Genomic DNA, 19,715 nt, shown 5'->3' with positions numbered 1-19,715 from the left:
CTGTATTGGGTAAGGTATATAATAATCTACATTTCATGTGATTTTCAGCAAATTTAAGGCAAATGGGAAATAGCGGCGACTGTATTAACGCCCGAAACCCCCTTCACCGATATACTCAACATGTTATGCGCTATACATTTAGGTTTGTTCTGCCACGTTGGTTGATATGCGCTCAAATAAGACCTTTTTAATGTCGGCTGCTAGAAATTTTGCACCCCGTATTCGATGAGGTATATAATAATCTACATTTCATGTGAGTTTCAGCACATTTAAAGCAACTGGGAAATCAGCAACGAATGTAGAATCCCCCACCCCCTTCTATATACTCTAGACGTTATATGCGCAAAACGTTTAGGTTTATTCTGGACATTGGTTGATATGCGCACAAATAAAACATTTTTATTGTCGGCTGCTAGAATGTTTGCACCCCGTATTCGATGAGGTATATAATAATCTACATTTCATGTGATTTTCAGCAAATTTAAGGCAAATGGGAAATAGCGGCGACTGTATTAACGCCCGAAACCCCCTTCACCGATATACTCAACATGTTATGCGCTATACATTTAGGTTTGTTCTGCCACGTTGGTTGATATGCGCTCAAATAAGACCTTTTTAATGTCGGCTGCTAGAAATTTTGCACCCCGTATTCGATGAGGTATATAATAATCTACATTTCATGTGAGTTTCAGCACATTTAAAGCAACTGGGAAATCAGCAACGAATGTAGAATCCCCCACCCCCTTCTATATACTCTAGACGTTATATGCGCAAAACGTTTAGGTTTATTCTGGACATTGGTTGATATGCGCACAAATAAAACATTTTTATTGTCGGCTGCTAGAATGTTTGCACCCCGTATTCGATGAGGTGTATAATAATCTACATTTCATGTGAGTTTCAGCACATTTAAAGCAAATGGGAAATCAGCAACGAATGTATTAACCCCTATCCCCTTTTATATACTCTAGACGTTATATGCGCCAAACGTTTAGGTTTGTTCTAGACATTGGTTGATATGCGCTCAAATAAAACATTTTTATTGTCAGCTTCTAGAATTTTTGCACTCTGTATTGGGTGAGGTATATAATAATCTACATTTCATGTGATTTTCAGCAAATTTAAGGCAAATGGGAAATAGCAGCGACTGTATTAAAGCCCGAAACCCCCTTCACCGATATACTCAACATGTTATGCGCTATACGTTTAGGTTTGTTCTGCCACATTGGTTGATATGCGCTCAAATAAGACCTTTTTAACCCGTTCAACTCGGGAACCGAGATTTCTCGGGTCCCGAGGTACGTACTCACAAACGGGACCCGAGATTTCTCGGGTCCGAGCAAGGACTTCTTTTATTGCAGAAAAGTACATCTATTCACATTCTAAATACAATATAAACTACCTGTATACAAACCTTGAACCTTTGGCTACATACATCTCATTTTTTACCGACTGTAGATGCGTAATTTTTGTTTTATTACAAGTTTAGCATGAGAATGCACGAGTCCTCTTTCAGGATATTCGTATAGAACACATGCAAGTCAGTTTACGTTATTTTCATAGATTTTCGGATTCGCTGCTGCTAGCTAGCTGGGTCTACTATGCCTAGGACTGTGTAAGCCGGACATAATGATTTTACAAGCAGCGAATTCCACACTCGCTCTGGATACCTTTGTACTCGGCACGCGCGGAAACACCGTTCAATGCATGAGCCTTGGCCTTATATGGTCATGACGCCTATTCATGGTAACGGGCCGATTATTGAAAAGCTTATAGTATATTACAGTCTCGTTCGACCTAGCGCTCTCAGTTCAGTTTACTCATGCGTACGTATACAGGGTACCGGGCCGACCTATTATTGGGGAGATTAGCTAGTCTAGATATAGTCCATCCCATTGTTTCGTTTCAAGGTTGTCGGCTATTATTTACTTATCGTGCTATAAAGTGTCGGAGTTTTACTATTTAGTTCAGCTTTTTGATTTTCATGATAGTTGGTTGCACAAATTAGTTCTCAATTCTTTGCTTATAACTGCTCTTTATCTATGTAAGATAGTTTCTCAAAATGTCTCGTCATCGGAGAAAGCCTATTTTTAGCGTTGAAGATGCTCGAGAAGCGATCCTTGACTCGGACTCAGAAAATGAATATGATAAAATGGACTTATCAAGCGAAGAAGAGTATTCGTAGGACGTAGAAAATGAAGAATATGAAACAACGACATTCGATGATATTTCCATAAGTTATCTATAAAGCCTGTTGTCTCAAAAGTTTTGACTCCACAGCTATCTTTTACGTCATTGTATTTACATGACAATACGCTTTTCATTTTATCAACTTGACCATATTTAGCGAATCATTCATGTATGGACCTCCTCTTTTATGAAAGGCTTATCCAGGCTCCCTCAGCTGCCCCACGCTAAGGGGGAACAAAAGAATGTAAAGAAGTAACTACTCTGGAAGATTGCCGTTTTGAAAGAAGAGGATGTAGGTGTAAATAGGTCAATTTACATTACAATACAAACAACCACTCTAACTTATACACCTTTACGAGGGCATGTAACAATTTTAGAGCAGGTTGAAGTAAAATATCTTGATCAACCTAAAGCCGGTCTTGGCTTGAGCGGGCATATGAAATGTTCAAATGTTATGTTCTGAAAAACGACCCCTTACTCTTCCTCTCTCTCCCCACGGAATATTACTCTTGTCTTGAGCAACTCCGGCGGTAAAGCCACGAATATGAGACTTTTCCCGGGCAAAGATGCTACCATTGTTGAAAAAAATGCAAGGCAACATAAAACAAGTTTTCTGGCAATGAAGAAAAGCGAGTGCAAGATGAAGAAAATAATTGTTATTATTATTATTACTATTTTATTACAATAGTGTAAGCATCATCATCATCATCATCATCATTATCATCATCATGTATGCATGTACATGCCATCTACAGAACTGATCATGAAACGAGGATTATCTAAGTTTTATTGACACGATAGGTTGGAGACGAAGACAAATAAAGTGAATTATCACGTTGTTTGCACTTCTTTCTTTATTGTTCCGTAATATAATGAATTACTATATTTTCAATACCATTTATTTTCGAATAAATAAAAGACTACCAATACTACGGCGATTAACTCCTTATTAGCCGCACCCTTTCAAAAAACAAAAAACAAACACAACAACGCGATACGGAAATAAAATACACTGAAGCACAATTCCAATTTCACGAAATTCCTGACGTATTCAGAGAGGGAAGGGGGAGGATAGAAACAGACAGACAGAGACAGACAGTGAAAGATAGATAAATAGATAGAAAGAGAGAGAGAGAGAGATGATTGTGATGAATTATGATTTTGTTCTAATCTCTGTCATTCATTTAGCTCTTTCCATTACATACAAAACAAATAAAATATGCGTACAATGATATTTAATGATATTTGTCTCTCCGGTAGAATAGAAAACATTTAATAAAAAAAGATGAAGATGGAAAACGACATTGCCAGATAGACAGAGAGACTTATAGAGGGAGAGAGAGAGAGAGAGAGGGGGGGAATAGAAAGAGAAAGAGAGAACGAGCGAGAGAGAGAGAGAGAAAGGGAGGGGGAAGGGGGCGAGAGAGATAGAAAGTTGGACGTAGTCCGTACTGTATTTATTTATATGATATTTGTCTCTCCGATCATCCTCCCCCCCCCACCCCAGCTCCGATTTTTGTCGCCTTTAGTCTGTCCTTTTTGTTATCATATAGATATCTTTTCGCTGAAGTATAATGTCCGACGTATAATAGTATTGTCAATATAGCATAATAAACAGTGTTTATATCAATTTGTTGCAACGGAGATTTTCATTCAAAAGTTTTACTTTGGAAATATAATTATTGTACAGTAATATTCTTCGCATTTAGACATTATCAGCCGCTCGTTTTTCACTTCGCTCCCTATAATAAATATAAGGTATAATAAAGTGTGTACATCATCATTATTTTATAATAATTTATCTAAAAAAAGGAATGGTGCCGGCATACAAGCAAACGGCGGAACAAAATTGGCAGATAGACAGACAAAGCGACCGAGTGAGAGATAGAGGGAGAGAGAGAGACACATAAGCAGAGAGAAAAAGATAGAGAAACAATCATTTCTTATAATTATCTATTTGTCTGTGACATTTTATCTTTATCACATATTCTTGTCCATTCCTTTATCGTGCATGATTGTTGTCTTTGAATGAATGTTTCAGTAAAGTCTGGCTTTACGTTATATGATTTTTATTTATGAGAATGTCGGAACGTGATCCCATTTAAAATTTTTAAAAAACAGCAACGACAACTGCAATAACAACAAGACCCTTCCCTCCCCAAAAACAACATAAACCAGGGTTATACATGAATACAAAGTCAGTTCATTGTTGTTGTTGTTGTTGTTTGGTATTATCGGCGTTTCATTCTTTTTTTAGAATATTTACGCACTCTTAAAATGTTGGGTAAATTTAGTTGGGTAATTGTTGGTTGGTTAAAAAAATTCGTTATTCTGGGCTATTATTACCCATTTAAGCATTTAAGTGTTTTAACCAATATTGGGCAATTATTTTTACTTAATTATTGGGCGGATATTTACCAACAGTATTGGTAAATGAGGGTTGGGAACCAGTTGCCCCGTAGTTGTGTAATTTTGCCACATTTCCTTTGCGAGTTGGGTAAATTTTGTTGGGCAACTGATGGTTGGGTAGAAATTCGCCTAGAAATTTACCAACATTATTTTGCAAATTAGGATTGAGTAATTTTTGCCTGTAGTTGTGTAATTTTGGCACATTCCCACTGCGAGTTGGGTAAATTTCGTTGGGCAACTGATGGTTGGTCGAGAAATCGTTTCCAAAGTTGGGTAATTTTTATCCCAATCTGTTTCAGGGCATTATATTTACCCAATTATTATACATTTAGCAACAACATCGTTCCAAGGAGTTGAGAGCAATTTACCAAGTAGTTGGGTAATTGTTAGATGCTGAGGAATATTACTCATCACCACTTACCCAATTTGACTTTGCTCAAATTTTGTTTGCTCATATTTGGGTAATAATTGACCACCGCCTCTTACCCAATTTTACTTTGCTCAAATTTTTGTTTGCTCATATATTGGGTAATAAATGACCACCGCCTCTTATCCAATTTTACTTTGCTCAAATTTTTGTTTGCTCATATATTGGGTAATAATTGACCACCGCCTCTTACCCAATTTTACTTTGCTCAAATTTTTGTTTGCTCATAATTATGCTGAGTAATAATTACCCATCACCACTTACCCAATTTTACTTTGCTCAAATTTTTGTTTGCTCATATATTGGGTAATAAATGACCACCGCCTCTTACCCAATTTTACTTTGCCCATATTTGTGTTTGCTCTTATGCTGAGTAATAATTACCCATCACCACTTACCCGATTTTACTTTGCTCAAATTTTTGTTTGCTCATATATTGGGTAATAAATGACCACCGCCTCTTACCCAATTTTACTTTGCCCAAATTTTTGTTTGCTCATATGCTGAGTAATAATTACCCATCACCACTTACCCAATTTTACTTTGCTCAAATTGTGTTTGCGCATAATTGGGTAATAATTGACCACCGCCTCTTACCCAATTTTACTTTGCTCAAATTTGTGTTTGCTCATATGCTGAGTAATATTTACCCATCACCACTTACCCAATTTTACTTTGCTCAAATTTTTGTTTGCTCATATATTGGGTAATAAATGACCACCGCCTCTTACCCAATTTTACTTTGCCCAAATTTTTGTTTGCTCATATGCTGAGTAATAATTACCCATCACCACTTACCCGATTTTACTTTGCTCAAATTTTTGTTTGCTCATAATTGGGTAATAATTGACCACCGCCCCTTACCCAATTTATTTTGCCCATATTTGTGTTTGCTCATATGCTGAGTAATAATTACCCATCACCACTTACCGAATTTTACTTTGCTCAATTTTTGTTTGCTCATACATTGAGTACTATTTGACCACCGCCCCTTACCCAATTTATTTTGCCCATATTTGTGTTTGCTCATATGCTGAGTAATAATTACCCATCACCACTTACCCAATTTCACTTTGCGCCTTTTTTTGTTTGCTTATATAGGGTAGTAATTGACCACCGCCTTTTACCAAATATATTTAGCTCAATTTTCTTTAGCTCACAATATGCTGTGTAAATATTGCTATGAAAAATTGAAATTATCTCTCCTGTAATTGTAACCATTTACTTCTAGACTATTTTAAAATTATAATAACAGAGTGTTGAAGCGACGATGAATTTGTGCGAGTTTGATGCTGAAAGAGTCCAAGATTTATCTTTTGTGAAAACTGAGCCATCTTAACCATGTAGGCCTATAGAGTTACATAATCTACGTAAGTAATGATCATGGAACGTACACGCTATCATCGTCAATTACGCGCATGCGTAAATGGCAGTGGAAACCTTCGATGGGGACTAGACTTACGTTTAACCAGACTTGGGTAAAGTTTGCCTGGTATTGGTCTTGGGGTAGCGCGCACATGGCCTGGTCGCTCGCGATCAGCATGCCATGCGCAGTACTATTTCTATTTACTCGGTATAGCCGGCGCGGCCGTCCCGGCCGCGCGTTTCCGTTTTACACCCTGCCCTAGGCTTTTCTCCAATAAAATTTTACAAACCGACTGGTATTCGGAGTCTAGTCGTCCACATCTTGCCTCGGCGCTCTGCACACCACCAGAACTCTGAAAACGTCACGTAGCGCTAGCTAACTCTCTATACTAACTAGTTGATCTTCCTAGTCGTATCATTTATTTTTATCCATTAATACGCAATACTCTAAGAGCGTGAGGATGCGTGATCAGCTCGCAAAATTTAGCCCAGCGATAACAAAACAATAATATATCGGGAAAACCGTCTTGAACAAGAAGACCCTCGCATCCCCAATTGAAATTGTACATAAGCTTTGGCTTCGCTATTCTTGACGTCGATATAAACAAACTTAGACTTCGGATACAGCATGTTTCGTGTAATTTCTTGCCGAAAAGCCTAGGGCAGGGTGTAAAACGGAAACGCGCGTCCCGGCCCGGGAGCTCGAGCTATATGATGCACCAACGTAACTAGCAGCCTGTACTGTACGTACGTACGTACGTATATACGCATCATATCGGAGTCTTGCATGCTAGAGCCTGAGGGTCTAAAAATGGAGCTCGACAACTGCTGCGGAGATAGTTCAAGTGAAGATGGGTTCATAGACCCTCTCACCAAAATCGTTCAAAGGTGGGGATGTCCGTCAGTGTTAAAGATACTAGAAGGTACGTTCACATCTTATTGAGATTAGAAGTTTAGAACATGATCAACAGGTACTTGCTGTAGACTTGTTCCCATATCCATAACACATGAGCAACATGTAGACTAGTTCTATATGCCTCAGCAATGGTTAATGAATACGCTTCAATTCAATTGGTCTATTAAACTTTGCCTCAAATTTGCTCTTTTAATGCATGTGTTACTAATCCAAACTAATATTTGATTGATATAGGTCTAGATATCAAATTCAAATTGTACTGTTTCCATGAATTTTAGATCACAAATGAATATTTAAAAATATTTTGTTCAAGATTTTACAAAACCCAAAGGCCAAAACCTGCTACAATACATACATAACACAATACCCTCCATTTTCTATGGATCATGGGTTGTATGGGGTCCAATCACAGAACTCTTTAATACGTATTTAAGAGTTCTGTGGGTCCAATACATTGGACCACATACTTGTAGGTGTGTACCCAGATAGTAATACAGTACGTGGGACTGGTGTAATTTTGAACAATTATCTCTGTTATCTGAAATTGGTATTACTATACTAGATCTAGTCTAGGTCTAGATCTAGATCTAGGCCTACTTATATTTAATAATCAACACTGAACTGAATGATTCATCAGAAAATTGAAGTTGTCAAATAATGTACAATTTTATGAACATTATTTTGTGGAAGATCATCTTTCATTTTCCTGTAGATCTAGAAGTCTAGATTTCAAAAAGTGAGACAATTTGTCTTGCCCATTGCCATGTTAAGGATTTTGCCCTTTCATTTTCTACAGGACTTTGAAATTCAAACACTCTAAAAAAATGTTGGGCAAGTGCCCAATTTTTACCCAACATGAGGGCACTTATGTGTCCGACTAACTATTGGGTAAATTAAAGATTTTGCATGATTTACCCAGTGTTGGATGAAAAGAAAATACCCAACTTTTAACCAACAAAATTTACCCCAATAGGAAATTCACCCAATTCTCACCATAATGTGTAGTATATTCGACACTAGTTGGGCAAATTATTTCATCAGTAACATGGTTGGTAGAAAATAACCCAATTATTGGACAAAAATGACCAACTTTAATTTGCCCAAAAATATTACCCAATTATTTCATCGGTAACTACATGGTTGGTAGAAAATAACCCAATTGTTGGACAAAATTTGCCCAACATCAGTTTTACCAAGTAACACCTACCCAACTTATTTCTGACCTTTTATTAGGTAACTTCATACAGTAAATGGTTGGGAGAAATTATTTGACAAAAACGCGCCAAACTTTGATTTGCCCAGTAACATCTGCCTAACTTTGTTTTACAGAGCATAGACTCTACATCCTCTTGGTTTTAAATGGGGCTATTAATTATGTGCTATTGCGATATTCCTTGTCATAACTAAAAGGCAGTTGACCCACATTTTAGCCCATATTAATAGCCTAATTCAAAACCAAGAGGCTGTGGTGGTTTTCGAAATTGCAGTGACCTCGCTGTAGTACACGAATGGGCACAATTTTTAACATGGGTACATTTTTTCTCATTTAAAAAAATCTTTTTCTGAAAATAATTTTTAAATATGGAAAAATTACAGATGCTTAAGCCACCAAATTATGCCCACAAAATTGTACACTATTTTACTACATGTCCAGATTTCAATGAAATCATTAGAACCGATGGACGGATTACCATCCAAACTTGGGACATGTACATGTATCTTGCAAGTTGCAAAGCCAACGAACTGATTCGATTTTGGGATGGAGGTGCACATGGAGGAAGGACATTCGTTAGTACAGGATTAACTGTCCTATTTTGCTTCATATCAGTGAAATGTTCCAGCACATGCATTTTTTTTAATGTTTCACACCACTGAACAATAAGCTGTACAAAAGAATTATTAAACACCACAAATTATCTTTTCTAGGATAAACAATTGTCAGTTGCCTCTATTCAAGGTAACACACTATAATTTATATATGGTTGTATGGTACTGTAAGTGGCCTGTGAAAGGCTTGAGTGCTAGACTTTTTGAGAAACCCTGGTCAGATAAAGCTAGGTTATTTGTCATACTAAAGCTGAGAAACATGGCTACTAATGCAGACAATATCATGGCAGCCGCAAAAGGTTGAACAAAACAATTACCGGTATGGCAGTTTAAAGTTGAAGTAATAGGCATGACAGTGCACATGGAGAAGACACATATGATTATCAATGAATTAGTAATGTTAATTAACCAATCAGCATATATTGACCGCTATGCTAACTCTCAAATCATTCTGATTCATTTGGTAAGTTGAATGACTTTCTTTGAAATCAAATTCATTGCTGATGCAACTAATCTTTATACTTTAAATAGGCCCCTACATTGTTAAAAATTAGGCACAATTTGACTAAACTAAGGTGATTACTAGTATGACTTTAGAAAAGGTTTCCATTCTTAATTTGATTGTGTGGATGTTAGTAACATCACCTGAAAATAAATAGCAATTAGTTGATACAATTCGCTAGTATGATCTAAAAGTAAGTTTTCTATACGAAGACCAAATTTTCGAGAAAATCGCATTTGAAAATTCAGATTTTCATAGACTCTTGTGGAATAACAAAAAACATTGATTATGCGATTTATTCAAAATGGAAGATATTTTAGCTGGAACATGAGCAAATGTTTACAGCTTATCATTATCTAAAACATATACTTTTGTTTAATTTGCGCAACCATACGTGTGTTTGTGGTATTATATGAAAACAATCAGTTTATGCTGCACTAAGCCTTATTTATCAATCTCTCCCTCTTCTTCTCCAGAAAATGAAGTTGATGTGGAAACCCTTCCCCTTCTAAGTGAAAGTATAATCACATCCTTCATACCCAAGATTGGACCTCGATTGAAGTTTCTCGCTGGGTGGCGTGCAGAGGTAGGCCCTAGATGTGGCACAATATCTCACTATGGATAGTTACAGATGCTTTCAGTGTCTTGATTTAATTAGGGGGGATATTTCTTGCCTATTCCATCATTTAAAATACACACATACAACAACCAGGGGGAAAAATGTAAGTATAACATGCATGCAAGGGGCATGTAGACTAACATTTCGTACATTATCGGGATATAGAAAACATCTCATTTCAAAGCACGCTGCACGGATAAAGACGTCAAGCACAACTACAAAAGCAGTTCCAGATCACCAAAGTGAAACCTGTTATGAAGGATCTGTTCTAGGAAAGAATAACAACACTGAAGGGAATTTGGAACAACTGCACCAGGAAAAGGCATTGTTTGTTGGAGAAAGCAGTGAGCAGGAAGATGTCTCTTTTGAAACGCAAACAGAGAGACTACCTGATATTGCAGCAAAGTTTGTAGCAGAACTCAGGGCAAGGACTAATGTGCCTGCTTCACACACCAACAAGGTCATTCAAACCGCACAAGATTTGGTTATTTCTGTGTTACAAACTGTGCAACAGGATGTGATGGATATCTTAAGTGAGCCACAATATGCAGCTAACAGTGAGCTGAGATCTGATATACAAGATGTATTCGAGAATTCAAAGAATCCATTTTCAGAGCTCATGTCAGATACTCAACAGAAAAAATATTTCTCTGAGAAAGGTGATTTCATTCAGCCTTGTGAGGTGTTGTTGGGAACTTGCTTAAAACCAAAAATTGATCAAAAGACAGGTGATCCACTGCAAAGCACACAAAAAGAAACCTTTCAATATATACCACTAGCTGACACTATTAAACAATACTTAGAGCGACCAGGAGTAATGAACGCCATACTGTCTCAAAAAGGATCAAAAGATAATGATGTTTTGTATTCATTCAAAGATGGTCACTATTATAAAAGGCAGGAAGCTACTGCTAGACAAGACTGTGAATTCTTAGTGCCTCTGTTGTTGTACAATGATGAGTTTGAGACAGCCAATCCGCTTGGGTCAAAACGCGGCAAACACAAGGTAAGTGCCTTTTATACAAGTGTGTTATCCCTTCCCAGGAAATACCAGGCTAGGCTAGAAAATATCATGCTCACAGCTATGATCACATCTCCGCTTTTGAGTAAATATGGCATCTCAGAAGTTTTGAAGGTAATCAAGGATGATCTGCAGCAGATGTGGACTGATGGACTCACTATCAAGTGCAAAGAGTTTGAGGGTAGGGTCAAACCCTACTTATTCCAAGTTGTAGGGGACAATCTTGGCATTCATGCCATGCTGGGATGTACAACCTGTTTCCGTGCCAACTATTACTGTAGATTCTGTAGAGGCCATCGCTCGTTGCTTCAGAAACAGCCAAAAGAGGATGCCCAATATCTCCGTGATGAAATAAACTATGATACAGATCTTCAAAAGCCCTTGTCAGAATCTGGCTTGAAGCATGCAACAGTTTTGAATGAATTGCCTTACTACCATTCCACCCAAAACTTATGTCCAGATGTAATGCATGATTTTACAGAGGGAGTCTTGCCCCTGGAAATGCACCTTGTTTTGAGTAAACTTGTTCAGAAGGGTTTCATAACACTGGATGAGGTGAACAGTAGAATATCCTCATTCAATTTTGGCTTTGTGGACCGCAAAAACAGACCAAGCCCAATCAGGCAGGCATCACTGAAGAATCCATATTCTGCCAGTGGACAGACATCAGCACAGATGACGTGCCTTGCATACAACATCCCTCTCATGTTAGGAGACAAGATTGATGAGATGTGTGATGAGTGGGAACTCTTACTGTCAATCATTGACATCTTCAAAATCATTATGAGTCCCAGTATCAGTAAGTCTGCCATCTATGTCCTGAAGGCAATGATTGATGATCACCACAGGCTCTTCATGCAGCTCTTCCCTGAAGCTAGTCTAACTCCGAAGCAGCACTTTCTTGTGCATTACCCACGTGCACTGAAACACCTTGGGCCACTGACCCAGTATTCAGCATTGCGTTTTGAAGCAATGCACAGACCTTTCAAGCAGATTGCCAGTGTATCTTGCAACTACCAAAACATTGTCAAAACATTGGCTAACAGATACCAAATGGCACGGTGCTACAGGTCAGTATCAAATCAGTCACTGGATAGCCAAGATATCAATGTGTCACAGCAAGCTGCAGCAATGCTTGGTGATCTACTTGATGATGAGGCACTTTGCAAAAAAATTAACTGTGGAAGGGGAACCGAAGTTACAGTTGCTGGGAAAGTGGACATTCATGGATATGAGTTCCGGGCAGGTGTTGATGTACTTCTATATTGGACTGATGATGATGGACCCACGTTTGGACGTGTTCAGCATATTGTAGTGGTGCAAGAAAAGTTGTATCTGCTCCTTCGGCTGTATCAGACCTTGTACTTCAACAGACATGTTGAAGCATTTGCAGTACAGGTGGGCAGAGAGGAATCACAAGCTGCTGTTGAATGGTGTGACCTGTTTGATCACAGGCCAGTCAATGCTGTCCAGTCCTATAGTGGAAGAGGGCGCTGCTTGTATATTGTGGTGCACCATTCATTCATCTAGGAACAAGAAGGTACGTGTAGGCAACCCGTTGCAAGCAAGTGATATATTTTTACAACTAGACATTACAGGTGCACTTGCAAATTTTGTCTTAGAGAACAGAACCAAAACAAAGCAAAAGAAAGAAACTGTTATTCCAATTACAATTATATCTATGAATCAGTTCTTAGTGTATCATTCTACACATTTTGATTGAAAAAATAGCTAAGAAGCTAACCTTGATCGATCTGTACTGACTTGCTAACAAATTTGATTATTCCAATGACAATTTTTACAGTAAATATCTGGTTTGAATTTTTTAACTCGTTATTAACTTCATTGTTTCTGTATCTGAAAATGTGTCTGTTATATTTGCATTCATTCATATTATGTTGTAATTTCTTAAATGTACCATGACTCATGCCAAGTTTTTCTAGCATATGTACTTCATTGAGGCCCCGGAAATGTGCTATTTTTTACCAATGCATGTTCCTGCCTAAAGTGAAAGTTCCTAACTGGATATTATTATATTATAGATGTACTGAAGAAGCTTCGGCTCATGAGTGACCACTTTTCAATTATGGGTTTGCTTTAAATAGGACAAGGGTACAGAAACAGTGAGAATGATTTTCCCCTTCAAGGAATAAACTTGATACTAAAGTCTAACCTGGGGCTGTTTGTGTCATTAATAATGTAAAGAATAATCAGTCATTTACATGTACATTGAAAGTTCAATTATTTTTCATTTATTTATTGTAGTATCATGCTGCAAATCAACAAAGCATGGAACAAGCATCAACGTCGACAAGAAGCCCATCAGTGTTCTCCTTAGATGACTGCTCAGATCTCTCTTGTGTAACAGGAAGTGAGTGGAGTCCCAGACAAAGCCCTTCCCAGCCCAGTTTGGATACGCCACTTTACGACTCCCCAGAATCCAAGAGTCCTGATCAACATCCTCCCCTGAAACGGGTCAAGAAAGTGCATTTCGTAAGTTTATGTATATAGTGGGCTGATACAATTGAAGCGTGGGCATGTCGAGTCACCATCATTCATCAGTTTTTATGCCTCCAACACATAAGGGTGCCAGAGGCATTATGTCTTGGAGTTATCTGTCTGTCAGTATTTCTGACAAGCAGCAGGGCTCAAAGGTGAAAGGTCAGTTCAAAGGTTATTCAAGTTTTTACTAAAAATACCATTTTATTTCTACATCTGCAGAATGGCTAGTGATATGATTTGGTAGGTACATTTTGGTATGAATGAATAAAGGAATGTTATGGAAAATGTTTGGTTGGGGTTATGGGTTTTAAGCTAGTCTAAGGTCAGTTTCAAGGTTTCATTGAAATTTTTTATCAGAACAAAGTTTGCAAGGAATGCCCAGTGAGTGATTTATGATGGGCTTATTGTAGGAGGTCGGACAGCCAGAGATATACCCACCGACTGCATGCTGTCACATTTCACTTGTTTATTCTGAATTTACTGATCTTTAAACAAAAAATCCTTTATCTGTTGCAGAACATTGCTTGTATATTGAGAGAGACCACCATGGGAAGAGCAGCATTAAGGAACATCAATGCTACAAATCTCTGCAGCAAAAGGGACCGGCATACTGTTGTGGATATGTTGACTCAGTACCTGATACGGGAGTATGGTACCAAGCCAAGCTCATTTGTGAAGGCATCAATGGCCCATGCCATTGTGACAAGCTTTCCTTTCTTAAAAGATCCAGAATCTCCACTTGGCTATGTAAGTCCTGTCCATGAATTGCTTTCCTTAATGTGACCTCAGGTATGGCTCAGATCACCACTTTTTTCTGGACTGATTTATGGATTGATTCTTACCACAGCGGGCATTTATTACTTGGAGGTGCCTTAATTCTTAGGTTGTCCATCCATACCTCCATCTGTCCCTACCCCACAGACCCCATTTACAAGAAAGTGAAATTTTATGAGAAGTTTCTGTTTGAGCCAGAAGCAATAAGCTACTTTAAGGTCTAAATCAAATAAATTATGTGTTTATGCAATAACTTTTGGAATACTGGATCATATTATTTTGTGTAACTTGCTATGAAGCTTCCTCAATTTTGTTATTCTTGTATTTATTATATTGGAGATGCTCAATCAATTGCATGTTGTATCACATTATCACAAGCATTGTAAGAGCATCTCTGGCAATAGTAAATTTGACAGTAGACAGGCCAGAAAAGCTTACAAATAATGAAAAGCTAATATGGCATCAATCACTAAATCGTGCAATATTTTTGTTTATTTTTACCACTTGTTTATAAGTTATATTATCCAGTAATGACACATCTCTTAATATTTAGACTTTTGTCTGCATGCCATTGAGTAATGGATATTCACAGAATTATCCATCATTCACTTTGTTTTTGCAATGACTTGATGACATTGCTGGAATATAACAGTGTGCAGTTAGAAATAGGTACTTAAGAGGACAAACCTTGTTATTGCAAACACTGACATATGTAACAAAATATGTAAATGTACAGTTTACACTGGAATTTTATTGTGCTTTTATTTGATTATTATTAATGTTTAACAAATGTTGTTGAGCATTACTGTTTTTGAAGTTGAATTATGAAGGAATTTTAATTTATTTGAGCAGGAGGCCTGGTACTGCGTGGGGGCCAAGGGACGGCCAGCAACAGGCTACCTGGAGGAGCATCTGAGGTATGTCAGAAAAAAGGAGAAGTCCCTGAGGGTACCAGTAGCTGAAGACGAGGCAGAGTCTCAAAAGCAAGGTATTCTGGCTACTTTTTCATATAGTTAAAGTTTTGAGTTATTCAGATCCGTCTGATGAAGTCATGCTGTGCCATAACAAACTGGTGGGGCATGAGCAATGCCAACTAAAACCCCCCTTCCAATACAATCATCAAAAACTTGTTGATACATGCTAATTGTTGATTGTTCTGTTGCATTATATCCAGGAGATACCGATCTTGAGTCTGTGAACGATGATAACATCACGACAATGGAAGAATGGCTGCGTAACAACAAGGAGCCAGAGGACATGGTGAAGGACTACATGAAACAAACAGCAACAAAAAGACATGACTGGATCAAGAGAAGTGACTGTTGTGTGAAGAACATTCTTACCACATATCCCAGACTTCTCGATGCTGGAATGGTATGTGGACCTTGATTTTTCTTCTGCATGTGACAAGTAAGGACATTAAATTAAACTAGAGTCGCATGTTTTGAGAAGTAACTTTTTTGTTTTTTGGTTGCATGGGCAGGTTTACTTTAGCAGTCTCCTTAAAGGGATCGTTTAACAATCTGAGATACACGGTCCTACAGAAATCGTGCATCCCTATTGAACCGATAATTGTTAGTGTGTACCATTCAAATCCTTGCAAAATGGTAAAGAGAAGATGCAAATGAAAGATATCCTACCTTTCATCTGGCTTCTATAACTATCCTAACAATTACAGATTGAAGGAGATTTTGCAGAATTGTTCCCAGAGAAAGCAAACGCACTGTACCAGAAGTGGCCCACATTCTGTAACAAAGTAGTGGACTTCACCGAGAAAACTGGCAACTGGAGAAGTGCAAGAGCCGAATTCGAAAACATTCATGACCCTGGGAAACTCAGTCTTGGTATGTGGTGTCAGAACACACATTTGACAGTATTAGTGAAAATGACATGAGAGAAAGTCAAAAGAATTTATTTCAATTACACTATATGATGTTTATTTTTGTGGCCAGGACCAAACATTGAGTCTAATATCCCCCCTGTAAGGAATTGAACTGAAATAAATAAAAGTGCTCTGAAACATATAATACATGTACAACATATGATAAAAACATGATTCCATGACAAAGGTTTAGCATACTTTTACTTGCTTGTTTTGTTTGTTTGCTTTTTGGGGTGGGGATGGTGGTTTAAAGCTCATTGGGAAGGCTATGCTGAAGTTTGTGCAATTTTGATTTTCTTTACTCAGAAAGCTGAGCTCCAAATTACTGACTGACATTTACGTTGAGTGATTTTACCCATATTTGTAGAAAATAATTGTTGTATTCGACCGTTATTTTTAATTTGCTGTATATAACTGTACATTTTGTAAGATGTTCCATAATTGACCTGTTTGCTGTTGCACCTTTTCTTCATATGTAATTGGGACTTAATTACTTAACTCTTTCATTGTTTCCCTCTTTTTAGAGGAAAAGAGCAATCTTGGATTCTACATGCTCCCAGTCTTGTTCCGAGGAAGGAAAGATTCCAAGAGAGGAACGTACACCACTGCAGAAACATTGTCGTCCTTCATTGACGTTCAACCAGTAAGTATATGTGCTGGGGAGGTGGTAAAGTAATGACATGTAAGGCATATATTTTGGTTTGCGTTTAAAATCTTGCCATAGTAATCATATTTCATTACAAACAAATTCAATAGTTAATTTGTTAAGAGTTTCAAACCTAGGACAACTGATGAAATTGAGGTTGAAATGCAATACCTATGTTCTTACCAGATAAGGCATTGCCATAACATTTTATTTGTGTAAAACTTGAAAAGCAACCATTTTCAAGTTCCTAGTAATGGGCACGCTGGTCCCCAAGGAGGCCCTGCAGGGGCAACACTAGGCGCTTTAATCTTAATAAGTCAGTTCGTCATTATCTGTGGTACAACTACAAATGGCCTCAGATTTGTCATCACATCGCATTTCACTCATGAATGCAAGCAAGTCCTTTAACCTGCAAATGACATGTGAAAAATGCATGCTTATATTAACAGGCTGTATATGCCTTCCAGCTTAGTTGATGTAATGCTCTGAACGTGACCAGTTTGGGTACAGTTGACCTTTGCCGCAGGGATATTTAAGAATACCCAGTAATGTTTTGATGGGACAGGGATGAACATGCATAAACAAATTTGGGTGTCCTGTAGGTGATTGTGGATTCATAAGCAGAAGCATTCGACAAGCATCAAATATATATATATCAATCCATATAATTACAAATGATTTCTTCTTGATTTCTCTTTGGACTACAGGAGGTTCTCGACATCCAGACTTATGTTGATAACATTGATGAAGCAGTCAGGTCACAGCCATTTGTTGTTTTGCGTGGGAACATTCTCACACCAATACAGGCGTACGTCGTAGTAGAGAGGAGGATACTTCCTGCCGCAACACTGCTTAAAGCAGTCGACTTGTGCTTTAAGGCACTTTATGTGATGGATATCGAATATCAGCCGCAAAGCTGTTCTGTTTGGAAATTTCTCCAGATTGTGGTGTTCCAGTTTACCGATGGGGAGCATCTTACACCAAAGCTGCGGGAGGTCCGAGCCTTCATGAACATGCCATAAGCCATCATGATGTGTTCACGCCAAGGATGATTACTGGTGATATATTTCCTACAGATGAAACTGACACATCATCGTTTAGCACATTTTGGCTACTTGAACCAGTTTATTTTGGGAGAAAAAAAACTGGAAAAAAGTATTATTTTGGACAAAATAACCTTAAAGACAAACTGTTATGAGTTGGATTCAGCACATTATTTTACATAATTTAGACATGTTTGTGTAAGACTGAAGATTTGAGGGTGGGGTGAGGATCGCTGAATAATATTAAAAAAAAGAGTGAATTTATACACAGCAGAAGTCTTTGTGTACATTTTAAAAATGATAAAGGCCTAATTGTTTTATCCCAATCATTGCTTAACATCCCCACCTTGAAAGTTTAAGAAAACAAATGAATATATGCCAAGTATAAATACAAAACATATTATTGGCTATAAATCTTTTGCACTGGCGTATACAAATGCTTATCGTGTTTGGTCTTAATCCCAAGAGTACTGTTTCATAACTCGTACATCAAAATGATATATTTCTTCATAAAACATGAGCTATGATATTTTCTGCGTTTAAAAAAGCAAGTGGGGTATATGATTGTAAATTACATATACCATTAATTTTCATGTAATGTGTATCGTCCATTGACCCTACGCTGAACTCTCTGCTGAATGGACTGCATGCATTAATTTACATCGCGCAAAGCAGAAGTAGAGAAGTCAACATTTTTATCTACATTTTGCAAAATTGTATTGATATTATTGATAATATCAATAAAATCAATCAAACTGAGTATAGCAGGTAGGGTCAATTGATTTTTGTTGTCTTTAATCTAATCAAAAAGTTATAGTAGGCAGTGTGTATCCTTGTTATTTGATCAGTACCTGTTCACCATCACAGATAGCCAAACTTTCATGTGGTACTTCTGCACATGTCAAATAATCTAGAGGGATTTGAATTTATTTCCTCTTTTTTTTTACTTCAAAAAAATGTGTTCATGTGTAACACTCTAAGGCAGAGTATTGGTGTGTCAGGATAAATGAACACTATGCCACACCCACAAAATATATATGATGCACATATTCATGTATGAAATCAGAGTACATGGAATACATACAGTGTACATCAAAGTTGTCATGCTGCACCAAACAGGGGCTATATTTGCATTTACTTTTTTTAAAAGGTTGTATTTTTTTCACCAAAAATTGTAATGTTGTAGTTGATGTTAACAAGTTTTGTTTTTACGTTTCTGATGAAAACAACAACATGTGTTTACTGTGTATGTTATTTGTGTTTCAGTTAAGCAATTATTACCCTTTATATGAGAAAAAGAGTTGAGCCAATAGATGTTATGGAAAAAATGTTGAGCAATGATTATCCAACAGACGAATTAAAGAGTTGGGCAAATGGATATTGTGGAGAAATAGTTGAGCAATTATTACCCAATAGATGGTTGTTTTGATAGTTGGGCAAATGGATATTGTGGAGAAATAGTTGAGCAATTATTACCCAATAGATGGGTGTTTTGATAGTTGGGCAAATGGATATTGTGGAGAAATAGTTGAGCAATTATTACCCAATAGATGGGTGTTTTGAGAGTTGGGCAAATGGATATTGTGGAGAAA

At 37.4% G+C, this 19,715-nt stretch overlaps 1 protein-coding gene across 2 annotated transcripts; it reads left to right on the top strand.

The window, feature by feature from the left end:
- The first annotated feature begins 7,103 nt into the window (after positions 1 to 7,103).
- Positions 7,104 to 19,352, top strand: LOC105443317. Of its 2 annotated transcripts, XM_030994875.1 has the most exons (9): positions 7,104 to 7,314; positions 10,113 to 10,222; positions 13,542 to 13,769; positions 14,295 to 14,525; positions 15,405 to 15,540; positions 15,727 to 15,926; positions 16,231 to 16,396; positions 16,959 to 17,077; positions 17,788 to 19,352. In XM_030994875.1, the coding sequence occupies exons 1-9, from the start codon at positions 7,179 to 7,181 to the stop codon at positions 18,100 to 18,102; spliced, it is 1,641 nt and encodes a 546-aa protein (XP_030850735.1). In that variant the 5' UTR covers positions 7,104 to 7,178; the 3' UTR covers positions 18,103 to 19,352. The 2 variants fall into 2 exon arrangements, with proteins under 2 accessions (XP_030850735.1, XP_030850736.1); XM_030994876.1 differs by having other exon boundaries at positions 7,105 to 12,816.
- The last annotated feature ends 363 nt before the right edge of the window (positions 19,353 to 19,715 follow it).

Source organism: Strongylocentrotus purpuratus, unplaced genomic scaffold (genome assembly GCF_000002235.5).
Source record: "Strongylocentrotus purpuratus isolate Spur 01 unplaced genomic scaffold, Spur_5.0 spur5_scaffold_21, whole genome shotgun sequence".
In the NCBI taxonomy this organism is placed as follows: Eukaryota; Metazoa; Echinodermata; class Echinoidea; order Camarodonta; family Strongylocentrotidae; genus Strongylocentrotus; species Strongylocentrotus purpuratus.
This window is presented reverse-complemented; position numbering and strand designations above follow the sequence as displayed.